Source organism: Colias croceus, chromosome 4, assembly GCF_905220415.1.
Source record: "Colias croceus chromosome 4, ilColCroc2.1".
Lineage (NCBI taxonomy): Eukaryota > Metazoa > Arthropoda > Insecta > Lepidoptera > Pieridae > Colias > Colias croceus.
Genome location: NC_059540.1, coordinates 1,870,367 through 1,889,747, shown reverse-complemented (window position 1 = coordinate 1,889,747; position 19,381 = coordinate 1,870,367). Strand labels below are relative to the sequence as shown.

Here is a 19,381-nt window from a genome sequence, read left to right as displayed (position 1 = left end):
CAAGATAGTAACATAAAACGCCTCTTATTTTTAAGAGCAAATTTTCAATATTGAATAAATGCTCTACAAAAACGATCACTAAAAATAGAGTTAAAGTAGATAGAGTCTTGCCATAGAGGCAATATAATTTTTTACAAAAGGCACTTTAATTCACATAATATAAACTAATAACAGAAAGTAGGTAGCGTTTAAAAATAAATTTATAAGTATATTACACATTTAGGTGGCAACTGGCAATCAGCCCTAGCCTATTGCAAATACAATCTAACGGTCTTCCCCAACAGTCAATAAAAAACACCAACACAATCGAACACATTTATTCGATCAACTGTATCACAAGAGGCTCTTCCAATCTATTCAGCTCTCAACCAGGTTCCTTGTGTCCTTTGGAGTCAGAGTCTGGTAGTGGTGGCGCTGGTTCGCCCTGCAGTTGAGAGAGGGCACAACGTACGGCAGACAGCATTTCTGGAGTAGACTTTCTACTGCGAGGCGCGTGCGGTCGGTGTGGACGGGAGGCACGTTCGGATGTCGCTGTCGCTTCTGTAATAAACAATATTTTTAACATGAGAGTTGGCAAAGGAGCTGAAGCGCGAACACGAAAACTATCGTCTTAGTGAGCATGAATATATTATCATTACAATTTATAATTAGTTCCTCATAAACTTCGCATATAAATTCTCGAAGATTGTGATATGAATACTTTGACAAGAGTTTCTGTGCTCGTGCTTATAGTGGGTCGCCTGATGGCCAATTAATGCTAAATACATTATTTAAATAAGGATTGGGATAACGATCGTCCGGTCATGTAATGATATAGATAACATTACCATGGCCATGACCAGATCCAAAACGACCTTCTGATTCAGACAACTAAGTTATAACGTATCGCGATTTGCGATAAAACACAGGTACATTTAACTAATCTGCGGCTCTACCAGTTTATCTCATATCTATGTTTGATGTGTTATCATAGAGAAACGTGATGAGTATAATCTGATTTGGGTATGAGAACAAAACATTACGTAGTTTAAATACCTCCGTAACAACTTTTATAAAGAGCTTTTTGTCCACTACTTAAAATATTATATGCGCGGCTCTATAATACACATTCAGAATACTCTTTTGTATTTAAAATATTTTTTATTTTTGACGTGACAACGTCTTAAATTAGGTTGCGGCTGGGAGTCACTTATGAAAAAGTGTAACGCTCGGTAACGTTACGATGAGTCACCGAAAGAGGCACGCGGGCATGGTTAGCCCGCCTAAGAGCGAGAGAGACAGACATAAAAAGTCGTTGTCACGTAAAACTTTCGCCCGTATACCGACTTTACAGGCAACCAATTTTTTTTTATATCTTTCTTTTACCTGATTTTCAAATATGTTTTATTGTTCCTCAATTATTTCCCTGGATATAAAACTCAAAGCATAGAGACAGCACTACATCCTGAACTGTAATTATTACTGTTCTCCAAATACATAGGCACAGAGTACAGACTACAGAACACGTGACCATGTCATTATTTACTAATTGCTAACGCACGGCAAACTGTGAATAACCGTGACCGAAATGTATCCCAATATTATGCATTTTTAAATTATTAGATACAACTACTTAGTTACGAGTATTAAATACTACTTAATGGCATCTACCGACACTCCCAAGTCTCTTAAACATTTATGGAGCTATCTAAAATATTTTCTTTAGAAATTTAAGAATAAGGAAGAAGCTAAAAACTGTAACTAACATACAGAATAAGAAGGACTTATATTGGATATTAAAAATGATTAAATTGTAATAAGTAGTTTTCACGTCCTGATTACTGAAATAATATCATTAAAATATCTCAATGGCCATGAGTTACACCAAGATTTAAATCAAATTACTATAATGGACAAAATTACATTCATTATTATCAAATCTGTCTAACACGTGAAATAATAGTCAATCCGGGAACAGGGGTGATTGAAAACAACTCTAGTTACACTTTAAAAACTGTAAATAATTTTTCATTTTATAGATTCCGGTTTTTTAAACGCTTGAAAATTCATTTGACAGATTATAGATATAAAATCTGGTTAGTTGTTTACTATCACCCTTTCACCACCCTGACTGACTGTATCTACGCAATTTATACATTTTTATCATAAGTAGCAAAGTTCCCTGAGCATTATTTACGTATCTAGATGCCTAAACTGCTTTCTAGGCTATCATAACTCACGATGCACTGTAGGCCTATCCCGGTCCATGCCATCATCAAGTTTCTCGCAGCAGGTACAGAAGTAACAAGGTATGCCAGGCACCCCACAACACAGGGCACCCCACAGCCATTTATTGAGTGTACTACCAGCTCGGGACCATACCGTTGGTCTGTTCTGGTCGTACACGAAGTCCCGGTTCATTACGACACCATAGCGATGTTTTTTATTTCTTTTTTCATAAGCTGCGGCGTGACGCGCCTGTGTTTTGACAAGTGTTTGACGTGTGTTATTTTTTTTTAATGTGTGTGTAAGGAGGTGGTAGTGGATGTTGAAGGCACGTCCATTGTCCAATTTGTTGCCTACGTGGTTGTTACGTTGAAGTAGGAGTTAGTTAAGTATCGCTCTGGCTTTATAGACTCTACTCTATTTCTTTAGTAAGCTCTTACTGGGAACCGGACCAAGGATTGAAGGATTCCTGAGTTCTACAAAAGATACGATCTTCTAAAATACCTACTAACTATACTTTAGTAAGTAATAATACGTGGCCCAATAACCAATTAATCTTATTTCAATGAGTGAACAGTGGAACCTTTTTCAAATGGCTGTTTATTACGATAGACTTATAAAAAGTTCAGTACAAGATATTCCTACGATAAAATTGCATCGAACCCTTGATCGAACCCTAACATGGTTCTAAATTTGGTCGAACCCGGGACCTTTCAATAGATACATAAACAAGCCTTTGAATCATACGAAACATAAATTGTTTTAAAATACTATTATTTTAATTACTGTAATTAAGATTTTAAACAATTTATGTTTCTTGTTTTCAGTTAAAGGTCGTCGCGTGATAATAACTTCATAATGCTAGACAAACATACATAATAACACCTGTTCACACAATTTTTTTATTATTTATTCATTTTTTAAATTTCCCACCTTCCTAATATTTATTAAGTATTTCAGACGTAGGTATTTTATGAATATTTTCAAAGTAGTTGACATTTTTGAAATTTTATTGCACTAATAACATAAAATATTCGGTTTTTTTACGAACATTAAAACAATTGTTTCATAGCAGGTGTATAAGTACTTATTATTACTGATAAAATTAGTAGAAACGAAAAAAACTTTTTAAGAGTGCGTAGTTATTGAAGAAAACCTATCATTTACGTCTACTAAAGTTAATAGGTAATACTAGCTGTGCCCGCGACTTCGTCCGCGTGGAATAGTGACTGCATAGTAGTTACTACTTATCTTAAATTATTGAGTAAACACAGACTACCATAAATAATTAAAAGAACTGTAAGTAAAATTTATTACTAAACTGAGCTAAACAATACAAAAAAAAAATGCCTTATTAATTTTCTACTTAAAATTTCTTTTAAATTATGTCATATTATTTTTAGGCACCAGGGGGGAGGGGAGCAAATTTCTTTTCCTTCCTTCCTTGTATGGATGTTTTTAACTATGTATCGTGCAGCAACTGATCAGCTTAATCGATACTCAGTTTTTATCAAATCCAGCACAAAATCCAAATCAGATCTTTCCTGAATCCTGTCTCACGCCTGTAGGTAGTAACTAAACCGTTTAGACCGTGCAATAAAAATTAAATGAAAAAAAAAAACAGCGCTACGAAGAAAAGTGCATACATAGAAAAAGGAATAAATAATTTCACAAACTTCCCGAAGATTTTTAAAAATAAATAGTTACCATTTTAAATATTTATAAAAAAAAACAAAGTCGTCGGGGCTGCCATGCCAACATCATCATAATATACCTCATTATCAAAATACATATATGGTACTTAATTTTAAAGATCGTCGGGAAGTTTGTAAAATAATTATTTATTCCTTTCGGTTTCTTATTTTCATGTAGGTAATATTTTCAAGTGAGCGAGACCTACCTCTACCTCCATATTACATTCCTACATCATATTGATATCTATAAGTTTGTTGCTCCTTGACATCTTTTAAGTTGGGCCGTAACCGTGCACAAATTGTAATGGACCACAGTGGCAAAAGAAGTGGTATACTTAGGAAAAAATATTGCCAAGGGCCAGGCCTATGTAGCTTTTAGTAGAGTTCAAAATTTCCAGGGTGTGGCTATCCTCTCGCTCCCATATCCCCTCTTCTTTCACAGACTTTCAACCCTTCCCTTTCCATCCCTAGTAAATGGCAGAACCGATTTTGAAGTAAACCATATCTAATTGTACCTATATGTACACGTCATATCCTGTAGTTTGATGCTCCATTTGGTTTATTTATCCCCACTGTCACCCCTAAAAAGCCCTAAATGTAATAAACGGATGAACCGATTTCGATAAAATATGACTAATTGTAATTCACACGTTGCCCTTTCATATTTTGATATGCCGCTTGAGTATCTGGGGGCACGGTAGTGCCCCCGCCAAGACGAGCTAAGCGAACAAGCGAAGCGCACGGGCACTACCTACCTTTTCTCGAAGCGCTTCGACGTTTTTTTGAACCCTCATAACTTGGGTTTGGATTATGCTAGATCAACAAAATTTTCGAGATATATTGCCAATAGCGGACTTATTGAAAATATTAAGTTTTAATTACATTAGCTTTTATACTTCAGATTTTATTTATATCTAAAAAACGCTAATTTCGTCACTGACTCACTGATGATCATCAAAATTCTTAAGGTATTTCCTAATGTCCTAGAAAGCTGAAATTTTGTATGTAAGCTAGTATTAGCACACAAACAACAAAAAAATTATAAAACTTGTAACTTTCATCCCCCAACCCCTTAAACTAGGGGATGGGAGTTTGTATGAGACCTGTAATTTTAAATTAAATTTTGATGACGCTAGAGGTCTAATCTAATAATCTAAAACTTGGTTCCCCTAGATAATATATATATATGCATAGGTATTCCTTGTTAAAAAAAAAAAATTAATCCACATATAAAATTTTGTTACAAACACCTTACAAAAAGAAATGAAATCCCACCAAAAACATTTTCATGTAAAATGTTGCCAAGACGAGCCCATATGACTCGCACTGTGAAAAAGTTATCAGATCTCATGTAGAGCCAAGCTTCTAACACTACACGCCCTAACTCTACAAGGCCTAACTTCACAAACTCTACACCTTAGTCAAAATATGTGGCTTGGCCGTTCGTAACTACAAGAACTATTGTATAACACAAAAGTAATGAACAGTGAATTAATTAATTTTTCACCCTACGCCGATGTGAATGTAGCGAAATGGCTAAGCCACATATTTTGACTAAGGTGTAGAGTTTGTGAAGTTAGGCCTTGTAGAGTTAGGGCGTGTAGTGTTAGAAGCTTGGCTCTACATGAGATCTGATAACTTTTTCACAGTGCGAGTCATATGGGCTCGTCTTGGCAACATTTTACATGAAAATGTTTTTGGTGGGATATTATTTGACCACATTATTCATTCCCACTTTTACCGCTGTAATCTAATAAATGGATAAACCGAATTGGATAAAAATATAACTAAGTGTACTTCACCCGTTATGCACTTTTATTTGATATGTCACTTGGGTATATTTGACAACATTCGTTTTTTTTTTCATTCCCACTTTTACCCATAAAAAGGTTATAATAAATGGATGAACCGATTTTGATAAAACATGTCTAATTAAACTTTACACGTCATGCCCTTTCATATGATATGTCACTTCAGTATATTTTTGACAAATTCATTTTTTTATTACCACTTTTATACCTATATTAAATAAATGGATGAACCGATTGGTTACTGATAGGTCGTTCACTTTCATTTAATATATCACTTAGGTACTTATATTTGACAACTTTCGTTTTTTTTCATTCCCACATTTACCCCTATAATAATATACCTAGGTATAATAAATGGATGAACCGATTTTGATACACTTTATCTAAGAACCAGCGTCGGAAAATATGCTGCCTAACTAAAAAAACCGCATCTAATTCGGATTACCTGTTAGCGAGCTACGGTGGCACAAACAGACACACACACACAGACACACATAGCGGTCAAACACTTATCACCCATCTTTTTGCGTCGGGGGTTAAAAATATAATACGACATAATTTAAAGGACATTTTATGTATAAAATTTACCTAGAAGTAAGAATAATTCTAATTTGACCAATCCCCCCCCACCCTTGGGCACTTTCGATATGATCACTTGGACATTTACAGGAATAATAATTGTAACAGATAACTTACGTTTTATCGTACAGTGTATAGAATGCCTTAGCAAATGTTCGCCGTGAATACTTAAATGTTCATAACTTTTTTATTTACGAACCGATTGACATGAAATAAACACTAAATGTTAAATGAAGATTACCACAATATATTAGTGAAAACCGCATCTTAATCGGATAAGCCGTTTCTGAGATTAGCGTGCACGAACATACAGACAAACAGACAAACCGACAAACAGACAAACAGACAAAAAATTTTTTAACTACAGTTTTGGGTTTGGGATCGATTTAATAATAGCACCTGCTAATTTTTTTTTTATATTTTGATTGTACAGACACGACTTTTCTAGAATTTTATTATATGTATATTGATTGATGATGATGATGATGAACACAAAGTATAATTTACTTCTGTAATAAGCAGTTTTGTTGGTAACATTTATTATATTTCGTAACAGCTTTGAATAATTGTAGATTATTAAAAAAATAAATTGCTTCACCTAAAATATAATCTTAGGTAAGAATACACCTTTTCGTTTTTAGGAATGTTTTTTTTTAACTTAAAATTTCAAACTATTTGTCTTCGTTTATCTGTGTGTGTAGTCAATCAATTTGTTCTTTACCTATAATATGTATAAGATTTTAAATAAAAAACGAAGCCGCACTCAAATAAACTTTAATCAACAGATCAATACATTTTCTTAAAATAACGTTAAAAAAATGCCCTATTTAGGGTTCTTCTTTAATCTGTATACAACTGATTTTTATACTTCTTACTGACTAACGGTATTATATTTCAAACACACAATATGTTTACACTGATCTCAATTCGATTATCGTTAGCCGAAAACAAACGTATCAACATGGTATCAACATTATTTATTCTGTAAATCTAATAGCTACACCATAACAATGCCGTGTCTAAACGATGTTCACGTCACGCAATTACAGAACCTTGGCAGCTCCCTCACGAAGACCTAATGACAACCATCCGAAATCCTCACGTATTCATTACACGATTAAACGAAAAAAAACACCATTTACCATCTTTATACCGAAGAGCAAATCCACAGCAAATCATTGGTAGGTGGCCATTTGCAAAGTCGGCACGTCTGAAAAGCTTCTGAATTCAAATTGCGCGGGAATTGTTTTTTTTTTTTTTAATAATGAATCTAAGGTTGCATGCGTTTATGTGTCAAATGTTGTGGATATTATCAGTTTTTAATGGCCAGCCTGTGAAAGGTATTCCTGGATATGGAAGAAATTTGATTATTAAAGCTTTGCCTCCGATAGAGGACTACCAGAGCAATGTATATGAAGTCATAATGGAGCCATATCTCTATGTGAGTTATTTTTTTAGTCCTTAATATTTAGAAAGAAATTGAAAAATGTACTTACATTCATTTTAAAAACATTAGTCATGTTCTAGCGTAAACAAATACATTGTTTGCGCTGTTGTTATACTTAATTTTTATAATCGTTTTATGTACCTATGTAACAAGTAACAACTAACAATTAACTACAAAATGGAGCATAAAATATATTTGTATTGTTTGGACTGTTAATACAGTTTACATAAATATTTTGACGTGAGAATTTACGATTGAAAATTAGGTTTATTTTTAGGTTGTTAATGATTATTATGATTAAGTTGAAATTTCATCCTACTTAGTTACCTACTGTCTATTTTTTTATTTAAAAAATTATCGACCCTGGTTTAAAATTATTAAACCCATAAAATTTAAATACTTTATTAAATAAAGGTCTATCATTTCTAGATTTATAGAAAGAAAGTTATATTTAATAATTAGGTATTCTCTTATGCTTTTTTATGGCAAATAAGGCTCTATCACCTTATTTCAGTAATAGAGTCACGTAAGTGTTTATGTGGGCATGATTTTTTTATTATTTTGTTTATCCTTATCAAATGTAAAGCAAAAATATATTTAATTAAATTAAATAGTAGGTACTTATCTAGTTAAAAAAATTGATACTGGGAAAGAATCTCTTTTTATTTTTTGTAATAATGTTGTTTTTTTATTGTTACAAGGTTAACGAACTTGCCTAATGGTAAAACGTGGTAATGTCAATCAAAGAGCACATTAATAAAAAACTACATGCCACTTAGCACTGCCATTTGATGACGGACGTGACACCTACATTTACTATAGCATCTTGTATTTGATACTATTTTGTAGCAAATTTTTTAAGCATGTTTTTTTATCTCTCTACCATTCTCTCTATGTATTTTACTTAATTTACAGGGGCCTTAATACTCCTCTTTATAAATTATCTGGCTTTACTTTTTAAATGTGGTCTGATAATATAAAAATATAAATGAACAAACACAAAAACATAAACAAAGTTTATATTGTTTGTGTTTGTTCATTTATATACGACGAACGTAGAACTTGTTTATGTAGTATATTATTATTAGTCTGCGGTAGAACCTTCTTGACTTGCCTTGTTTTTTTTTTTTTTGTGAAAACAAAGTAATTAAACGTTTTTACAATAATTAATAAAGAGCATAATATAGGTTTATTTACAAAAGCTATAGGTAATTACGTTGCGCAGAAAAATTAATTTTAATACTTACGCTAAAATTTTCATTTCTTTTTCCATGCGTATGCATAAAAAATAAATAGTTTGGAAAATCCAAAAGTGCACGCCTCATAATCTCATCCTTTACAATAAAATTGATTATTTATAAAGAGTATACTATAAATATAAAAAAGAAATAAAATAAAACAGTTGGAAAAGTAAAGAAAGCGGTACCGTAATAATTGAGCTATTTTTCTTGTGGCCCCACCTAGATGTGAAACTGCGCAGATTTAAGGGACTGACTACCAACTTATTTTTTTAAACCTTGGCTTATAGTATAAAGAATCGAGTTTATAATGGTGAATTTTGAGTACACTATAAATATAAAAAAAAAATAAATAAAATAAAGAATATATATAGATATACTAAAATTATGGAGAACAGTCGATATTTTTTTTTTGTTTATTTAATAACAATTAAACCACATCGAATCAGACCCTGAAAAATGAAAGGGTTCTATTCCTGAGCATACTCAAGCGTAAGAGAAAAAAAAAAGACTCGATTAGTAAAGTATTTCGGTCGCTATCGTGTTAACAAGAAAATCCTCCGCACATACAGACACACGGACGTCCAAGACAGAACTTTTTTAAACTGTTTTTTAACTAGTTTAAATAACAAAAATGACATCGAAAATATCATGAATGTTAAAAATAGTGTTTTTTCTTAATATGTGTGTGTATGTATTATCTTACAAGTGCAATGTATGATACATAAAGACATTTTAAGTTTGAAAAATCAGATGTTTTGCGCGAAGTGACAGTAGTACCCACCTCAACGCTTCGCTTATGAGGCGTGCAATAGGTAACTAGTTGATAACTAGTACAGGCACAGGTAATTATATTATCATAACTTTCTTACAATTTCTCGAACCTCCAAAATATATTATAACACTGTTGTTATTACTTCGTTTATGTTATACAAACGTATGCAGGGCGATATAGCTTGTGCAATTATTTACAGAATGCGCAATACGTTTTTTTAAACATAAAACATTGATATTCTTACAACATTTTATAAAAAAATATAATGGCACCAATTTACAGGGACTCGGCGAACCGTATCCAATCACCGGAGAACGCAGCGAGAAGCAGATTGACTTGGAAGTTAGTATCATTAAACTATAAATTAGCTTTCAACTTTAATATCCTAAACTAAAACCTTCCTCGAGACCTCTCTATTTATTGCAAACACCGCATCAAAATCCATTGTATAGTTTTAAAGATCTGTGTACATATGGCCACGACATGGACATAATAGTCTATGTTACTTGATAAGTTGAAAATGGCGTAAAATAGAGAACTTGAACAAAAAAAACTACAAAAAACTAGAAATTTCTAGTTTTTTGTTAACTTGAAAAAATTATTATAAACAAAGTATTAAATTTTTTTTAACTTTTATGGCGCGATCTTGTTAAGTATATTAATTATATGAAGGGCTCCACGAAGTGAAAAATTTTACCGACAATTATTATTTAAACATTTTTTTTAATGTGCAATAAGGACGAAAGTTCGAAAAAAAATCGTTAGTTAACATTTGTCTAATTTGTTGAAAAATTAACTTTAAGTAAAATTTCCAACGGGCGCAAATTCTTTGAAGTGTTTGGAATACACCACAATTTTTTTTTTAAATTTTTAAATTAATATTGAATACCTTAAAAAAATAATTAGTGTGACGTGCTCGGTTTTGAAGCTGCGCGCGCTAACTAAAAATGCCGCGCGGAGGCCTATTTTCAGCGTTAAATTAAAATTATAAATAATGGAGATAGAATTACGGGAGTCGGGAGATTTTCGTTGGAAATTTCCTCCTCTTTAAGAATCTTTTTTCAAAATTTCTGAAATGTTAATAATTTCGGAGTTATTAACAATAAACGAAATACCTTTTTTGCAACTTAATTTGTTTATAACTTTTGCAATTTTTTGTGTGCATTCACATTTCCGATACATTTTCCTAGACTATCGCACGTATTTTTAAGAACCTTATCTCTATTTTACGCCATTTTCAACTTATCAAGTAGACTAATAACACGTAGGTAGTCATCAGATTGAATCTGCTATTTATTGTATGACGCGAATTCATTGAATTATGATTTATTTTTAATTCCTGTAATACGTTAATACGTAAGAAAATTTCTGAAATAGCTTCCAAATTATATCAATTATTGTACTTTTTTATGAACAAAAGCTTAAAACCGAATGAAGTTGCATAAAAACTTTCTCCTATACCTATAGTAATAACTAATAAGTAATATGTATTTACAATACAATACTAACCCCTCTGCTTTGGAAAGCATCAATCACAGAGCAATGGTAGGTACCTAAATATTACCTTATTTTGAAGCTTTTCAGCTTTCAGCCAACGTAATTTTCTGTATTATGATGATTCAAAAGTGCTTCTAAACGAATTTTATTTGATTAAATAACTGTTTGAGTTTGAGTTTAACAATAGGAACTTTTCTTAAATTTTCCGAGTCTCTAGTCACTACTCTCGATTAAGGAAGCGTTTACATGTGAGTAATTACACCCAATAATTACCATCAATCCCGTTGAATGCCATCACGAAAAGCACGATGTTTAGCATTTGGACAAATTTGCATACGATACCGTAGTAAAGTTGAGTCACGATTTTTCAATGCTTCGTGATGAGTTGCTGTTTCCTTAATCAATATTTACATGACGTAATAAATAACTACATAATAGGTAATTGTCTTAATTCTACTTAAATTGCAACAATATATTTTCGTATAATTCTCATTCACAATTCGTCAATCGTGACTTTACGTCATTATGTAGGTATCTAAAGTGGTGGAAAGACTTAGAGGAAAAGTTTATTTTCATTTTATTAACACCTTTGTAAAAGCAGATTTATATTATCTGTGGTTTAAATATAATCAGTTATAATATTATTAGTTATGTAGTTAGGTATTATTTACCGCAATAGAAAAATATATATTCGTTAAATTTTTACACACAATATCTAAAAGGCGGGATACAAAATAATTCCATTTTTAACTATAATCACCTATTATTTTAGTAAGACATTAATAGAATTATACGTTAAACCTTAGGGTTAAACATAGGTTTATATTATTCTTCATCTAATATGAAAGATATGAATAACTATCGATAATCAAGTATTAAAATCTAAAATGTCGCGTGTAACACAGTAGTCAAGGTTGTTTAAATAATTATATTATGTAGAATGCATATAGATAACAATTAATTTACATTTAATTACTCAGCTTAGACTTTAGATAAGAATGACTTAATTACTTAAGCTATTTTATTCATAATCTTTGTTTGAATAACAGGTTCTCACAATATTTAGGTATTATTTTAATTCAATAAATATACAGATAGGATGTGGGTTTATTTTATTTCCTAATAAAATATGTATCCAGTATCAATACATATAAATATTGTCGAATGTCGTATTATCCTGTAGGTACTATTCTACAGGAGTTAAAAAATTCGTAAAGTTTCAATATCTTATTTCTTTAAACGTAAATTTGTTTCTAATAATCTTTATTCAGGCATTTTTGAAGTGAAATTGTTTTAGGTCGCGTCATGGCAATACCGTCTCGTCATGGAGATAGGCGACGATTTTGGTATCTTTGAATCTTGCCAAAAAAGTTCCACTCCTGATACGTGTGCTCGGCACACACGCTGTTTTTTTTTCTTAACAATCTTTTATCCACAGGGCTACAGAACGCACGGTCTTCAAGCAGTCGCCTACCTCAAAGCCGACGAAGGCTCTGGTGTAGAGGGCACACTCATATTCACGCAGGTGCTGCCCAACGGCCCTGTGACCATAGAGGGGAATGTCACGGGCCTGTCTCCAGGTCTACATGGTCTGCATGTGCACCAGGCTGGATCTATTAAGGACAATTGTCAGGATATTGGACCGCATTTTATTGCGTATTACGTGAGTACTTTGATTTATTTAGTCTTTATTGCATACACAGTTACGAAATATAAAAATAAAAGACATGTCTAGGTACTGAAGTAATGAATTGAAACTGTTCTTAAAAAATATGACTCCTGCTTTGCATACTCTGTCATAATATTATTATGGTAAACATTTGGGATTTTTATTTTGGTGATATTCGCTGGCTAATAGAAGTTTGATTGTTTTTTCTCGAAAACCAAACCGACTTTGCATGAAAAAATATCTTCGTCATTTTACAGTATTGATTAGGTTATAAGCTGGATTTTAAAGTATCTCCACAATTATTAACAATGTATCATCTCGATAAATAATCCTATTTATAATTCATTCAAAACATGTTCATAACTCTAGGTATAACCTGCTTTCTTGCAGGGTCGTCACGGCGGTCCCCGCGACCAGATCCGCCACGTCGGCGACTTGGGCAACATAAAAGCTGAAGAGAACACCCTACTGAACGTCAAGATCGTTGACCATTTGGTGTCTCTCGCTGGCCCCAGGTCTATAGTAGGCAGGGCGATCGCTGTGACCAGCAGTGAAGACGACTATGGTAGAGCTGGTACTGAAGATAGCGCGGTTAATGGTACCTCTGGGCCAGCTGTCGCGTGTGGTGTTATTGGATATTTGTATTAAAGTTGATATTATGACAATGTAAACTTCTCGATAAACATACAGCATCTAGTAAAACTGCGCGTTTTGGAATTGCTTGCTCCAAATATTTTTGTATAGAGCTTAAAGAGGTATTTTTGTATATGCTTTTACCTATCGAAATACATAGATATGTGATATAAATTATTTTTTCTACTCATGCAATTTCAAAACGATGTATCTCAAAGCTCTTTATGTTATGAATCTTCAGAACATTTTTTAATAAATAATAGTTTGAAACAGTTCTTTCATTTATCCGAGAACTAACTAACATAATCAATAATAGAGTTAAATAAAACAACCGAATAATAAATCTCCATATATTTCAAGGTGTATAAAAAACAAAAAAAACCGGCCAAGTGCGAGTCGGGCTCGCGCACAAAGGGTTCCGTAGCAGCAAATATAATAAATTACAGTTAAATCAACCTATCTCAAAAACTATAAGAGATACTTTGATCAAACCAAAAATCGTTGAAAGAGTTAATTAGCATGCATCACCTCTATTTTTTTTAGAATTTTATACCCCGTAGTTATAAAAATAGAGGGGGGGGGACATACTTTTTACGACTTTGAGAGCTGATATCTCAAAAACCGTTCACTTTAAGAAAAATGTTTTTTAGAAAACTTTATATCATTTTAAAAGACCTTTCCATTGATACCCCACACGGGTATGTACATCGAAAAAAAAAATTTCATCCCTCAGTTACATGTATGGGGGGCCCCACCCCCAATTCTTTTTTTTACTATTTAGTGTCATATTTTTGTAGCGGTTCATACAACACATATTCCCATCAAATTTCATCACTGTAGTACTTATAGTTTCCGAGTAAATCGGCTGTGACAGACGGACAGACGGACAGACGGACAGACGGACATGACGAAACTATAAGGGTTCCGTTTTTGCCATTTTGGCTACGGAACCCTAAAAAACGAAGTATATGTAAGACCACAGCAACAGTATATAAATGCTCTTAAATGTATGAAAAAATAACCATCACTGGTTGCCAAAAAGACTATACAACGGGAAGCTCTTGTAAATACAAAGTTACTTTATCTGTGCGTTGATAAAAATATGAAAAAAACTGTATAAAAGAACACTTATTCATAACAGTCACCACTCAATAACTTAAACTAACGACGTAATTATGTAAATAGCATTTAATAAATAGTTATTGCTCTTACAACACGCAATCGTGTTACCTCGATTTTATTATTGACTTAAAAAAGCGCGGCAAACAAACCAGGGGGGTAACCGGCACCTTTAGAATAACAGTCTTATTATGGGTACGTTTTGTTGCGTTCACAAAATAATCTTACTTTTTTGGCACCGGGACCTTCTAAAACTTAAGTAAACCAATTGCAACAAGACTGTTTCGAGACGTCAATCGAAAAATTGGAACCGGCACACTCTCTTTGACATTTAGCATTCTTGATAAAATGTCATTAATGACAGTTTTTAGCAATTTTAGTAAAGTTGTAAATATGGAACTTTTATAACATTATTTTGAATATTATTAAAAGAATACACATCAAATTTAAGTGAAACGTATGTAGTTGGAAATCTATTTAATAAATGAAGCTTTTAAAGAAGATAATACATTTATTATATTAAAAATGCAAAATTAACATAACTACATCGGGTTGTTCCAAGAAAAGGCTTCAAACATTTTGATTTAAGAAGAATCGTGTAAATAATTTATTATTGCGAAGTGCGCAATCATCACGAGTCTCTATGAGATATGGGGGCATCATATGAACAATCTGAAAATACAATTATAACCTATCTGTGTAAGATAAAAGTAATGTAAGTACCATACCCAAGGCAAATCTTAAGAGTATATTTAAAAATACGTTTATTTATGTACACATTCTCCACTTGTTATTTCTCTATATAATAAAATGCAACCCTACATAATCTCTAAACATAAATTTTATCTAATACTTAATGTAAATCTATAAAAGATTGTTTATTATTTCTTCTTGATTCAATATATTTTATCATGTTATATTATTTATGTAATAAAACACTTAAAAGTAAATCTACACTCAAATGCACTACCCATATTATACTTATGTTAGGGATCTCATTTAATTTTGAGAAATAAAACCATTATTTATTTCCAGATTCTACAATCAATTCCGAGCACTAGGGATAAGATTACCCAGCGTAACCACATGGATGCATTGATAGTATTCAAGAAGCTATAAAGTGCCAGCGCAACATGAATATATTTTTTTCAATAGGAAGCAATATCATGCTTTAAATGTATTAGTGCAATTAAAAACATATTTTATAAATCCAAAATCTTTATTTAGTCCTTTTTATTTATAATTGACAAATCATTTGTTCCTTTACTTCTCTTGATAACATTTATATATAAAAAAATGTAATAAAACATGGAATTATTTGAAAATAGATTCAATTCTATTTTGATTAAATATTAACTAAAAACAATTAGGTATATTACTCAAATCCAAATTTGTAAGTAAATAGCATATTAAAAAGACTCTTGATTAAAAAAATAAAGTCTTATTTATAATACCAGCTTTTAAAACTTAAAATGCAATAAACAAAAACTTTATATTTACATCGCAATGAATAATTCCTACACTAATAGTTGGTATTTATATTTTTATTTTATATTTAAATCAATTATTGTATTTGCATAATAAAGAGTCGATAAATCATTTAAAAACTTGCAGTACTTATGTATACTTTTAATTTCATTTTTATTAAACTTAAAATGAAAACAATGTACTATATTAAGGTACAATTAAATTTTTACATTTTCAGATGTATGATACAAATATGAATATTTTAAGTGTAGACATGGTGGCGCCTCCCCCAACTTGAAGTTCTCACTACCACATGAACATCTCCCAAGCCGGTACTTCCTTGTTCAATGTTTGGGCAAGCCGGCAATCAACACAACTGTGAAAGATAAATTGGATTTAAACTGATTGTTTGTTGCTTTAAAATTTAATAATTACACTTAATATGTGTGTAAAACTTTTATTATTAAAGGGCTTGTCATGGAATATGTAATTTTAGATGTTTTTTTAAACAATGTCGGTATAGTTTGTTAAATAATAAAAACTTTATTTGTTAATCATTTTTCAAGTATTTTAACATTTTAATTGTTTATCTTGCAATTCTTAATATTGTATTAAAAAAAAAAGTTAAATGTGTAGGTGTGTTCCTTACAAAACTGTTAATATTAGTAGCTTCTAACCAAACATAGACCAAAGCAACCCTGCTTATAAATTAATATAAATATTTACTTTTGACCAGCTGCTCTAGTTTTTGTGAACTCCCAAATCATTTGCACTTAAACTTTCAGCAGAGAATTCTATCAACTTCGTCTCATCATAACTTTTACCTCGTTGGGAGTTATTTATGTACCTATCTTTGTCTTTGTAACTTCGGGGTCAGGGAGCTTCGCGCACTCTGCACAATGTTCTGCTGCAAGTTAAATAAAAATTACTTCAATTAAGTAACAATAATCAAAACAGACGAAATCATGCAAAAACCAAAACTTTATTCGTAAAAATATATCTCTGTAGTCTGTTATCATAAATCGTCCTTACTCGTACTTTATCTTACCTTGCTATTTCAATATTGCTTTTTCGCACTTTCTCATTTATCCAGAGATGAGATTCACATAATTATTTAAGTTTAAGTTTATCTGAAATTTTAGATAATGATATGAATTATGAGGTCAGTGACATGACATTTTGATTTTTGACGTTTAATGTTCGATACAAATCATTACGACTTGGCCTAAAAGCCTCGTAGCCAAGCCATTAATCTTAAAAAAATAGACAAAACTTCGGAATTCATTCGCTCATTGGACATTGTAGGCAATCGTATAGTAATCATGTTTTGAAGGCTCCCGGTACCAAAATAAAGTAAGATTATTTTGTGAACTCAACAAAACGTACCCATATTAGGTTGTTAATATAAAAATGGCGGTGTCCTCGTAATAATATCTAAAATTTGGATAAATCAAATTGAAAAATTGCGAAAGATAAGTAATATGCATTAAAGAATGCATGAAAGAGGCATGAAAGAGCAATTGAAATAGCAAGGTAAGATAATATACGAGTAATAAATATATTATATCTAAAACATTGGACGATTTATGATAACACAGATATATTTTTACGAATAAAGTATTGGTTTTTGCATGATTTCGTCTGTTTTGATTATTGTTAATTGAAGTTAACAAATAAGGTATCTAACAAACCATACCGACATTGTTTAAAAAACTTCTTTTTAGATGTTTACATACACCTAATAAAAGTAAACATATTAAAGGTACTTATTAAATTTTAAAGCAACAAATAATCAGTTTAAATCCAATTTATCTTTCACAGTTGTGTTGATTGCCGGCTTGCCCAAACATTGAACAAGGAAGTACCGGCTTGGGAGATGTTCATTGTTCATGTGGTAGTGAGAACTTCAAGTTGGGGGAGGCGCCACCATGTCTACACTTAAAATATTCATATTTGTATCATACATCTGAAAATGTAAATGTAAAAGTATACATAAGTACTGCAAGTTTTTAAATGATTTATCAACTCTTTATTATGCAAATACAATAATTGATTTAAATTTAAAATAAAAATATACCTAAATACCATTAAACTATTAGTGTAGGAATTATTCATTGTGATGTAAATACAAAGTTTTTGTTTATTGCATTTTAAGTTTTAAAGGCTGGTATTATAAATAAAAATTTAATTTTTTTTAATCAAGGGTGTTTTTAATATGCTATTTACTTACAAATTTGGATTTGAGTTATATATCTACCTAATTGTTTTTAATAAATATTTAAGCTAAATAGAATTGAATCTAATTTCGAATACTTCCATGTTTTATCACTTTTTTTATATATAAATGATATCAAGAGAAGTAAAGGAGCAAATTATTTGTCAATGAATAAATAAAAAGGACTAAATAAAGATTTTGGATTTATAAATGTTTTTTATTGCACTTAAACATTAAAAGTATGATATTGCTTCCTATTGAAAAAAATATATTCATGTTGCGCTGGCACCATGGCTTCTTGAATACTATCAATGCATCCATGTGGTTACTCTAGGTAATCTTATTCCTAGTGCTCGGAATTGATTGTAGAATCTGGAAATAAATAATGGTTTTATTTCTCAAAATTAAATGAGATCCTTAACAACAGATTACATAATCATAAGTACAATATGGGTAGTGCATTTGTGTGTAGATTTACTTTTATAGTCTTTTATTATATAGGCAAATAATAACATGATAAAATATATTGAATCATGAAGAAATAATAAACAATCTTTTATAGATTTACATTAAGTAGGTATTATAAAGATAAAATTTATGTTTAGGGAATAAGTAGAGTTGCATTTTATTATACAGAGAAATAACAAGTGGAGAATGTGTACATATACAGACGTATTTTTAAATAGATTTGCATTGGGTATGGTACTTACATTACTTTTATCTTACACAGATAAATCTGTAGGTTACCTATATTGTATTTTCAAATTGTTCATATCTCCCCCCATATCTCATAGGGACTCGTGATGATTACGCACTTGTTTACTATTTACACGATTCTTCTTAAATCAAAAGGTTTGAAGCCTTTTCTTCGAACAAGCCGATGTAATTCGCAGTTACGAAGTTCTATTATTAACCGATAACTGTCAAATTGTCAAATAGATCGCACGGTCCCAATAATTGAGTGAACTATTACGAGTGACGTCATCAAAATTGCTAGAAAAACAAAATCAGTTTAACGCTGCAACAAGCTTG

General features: G+C 31.4%; 2 protein-coding genes and 3 long non-coding RNA genes across 5 annotated transcripts; 3 read left to right on the top strand and 2 right to left on the bottom strand.

Annotated features, from left to right (window-relative positions):
- Positions 1–301: 301 nt before the first annotated feature.
- LOC123690935 lies at positions 302–2,461 on the bottom strand. The gene is made up of 2 exons (XM_045635095.1): positions 2,220–2,461; positions 302–540 (listed from the first exon to the last, which is right to left on the bottom strand). Exons 1-2 carry the CDS (start codon positions 2,398–2,400, stop codon positions 365–367), a joined length of 357 nt encoding a protein of 118 aa, XP_045491051.1. The 5' UTR covers positions 2,401–2,461; the 3' UTR covers positions 302–364.
- Positions 2,462–7,446: 4,985 nt separating this feature from the next.
- LOC123690955 (superoxide dismutase [Cu-Zn]-like) lies at positions 7,447–13,818 on the top strand. The gene is made up of 4 exons (XM_045635117.1): positions 7,447–7,730; positions 10,032–10,091; positions 12,685–12,909; positions 13,306–13,818. Exons 1-4 carry the CDS (start codon positions 7,554–7,556, stop codon positions 13,561–13,563), a joined length of 720 nt encoding a protein of 239 aa, XP_045491073.1. The 5' UTR covers positions 7,447–7,553; the 3' UTR covers positions 13,564–13,818.
- A 1,117-nt stretch (positions 13,819–14,935) lies between these two features.
- Positions 14,936–15,889, top strand: LOC123690960. The gene is made up of 2 exons (XR_006751353.1): positions 14,936–15,382; positions 15,703–15,889. It is a non-coding gene; the product is annotated as an uncharacterized LOC123690960 (long non-coding RNA).
- Positions 15,890–16,080: 191 nt separating this feature from the next.
- On the bottom strand, positions 16,081–17,327 carry LOC123690958. Its single transcript, XR_006751351.1, has 3 exons — positions 17,183–17,327; positions 16,861–17,041; positions 16,081–16,510 (listed from the first exon to the last, which is right to left on the bottom strand). It is a non-coding gene; the product is annotated as an uncharacterized LOC123690958 (long non-coding RNA).
- Positions 17,328–17,431: 104 nt separating this feature from the next.
- On the top strand, positions 17,432–18,332 carry LOC123690959. Its single transcript, XR_006751352.1, has 2 exons — positions 17,432–17,667; positions 17,956–18,332. It is a non-coding gene; the product is annotated as an uncharacterized LOC123690959 (long non-coding RNA).
- The last annotated feature ends 1,049 nt before the right edge of the window (positions 18,333–19,381 follow it).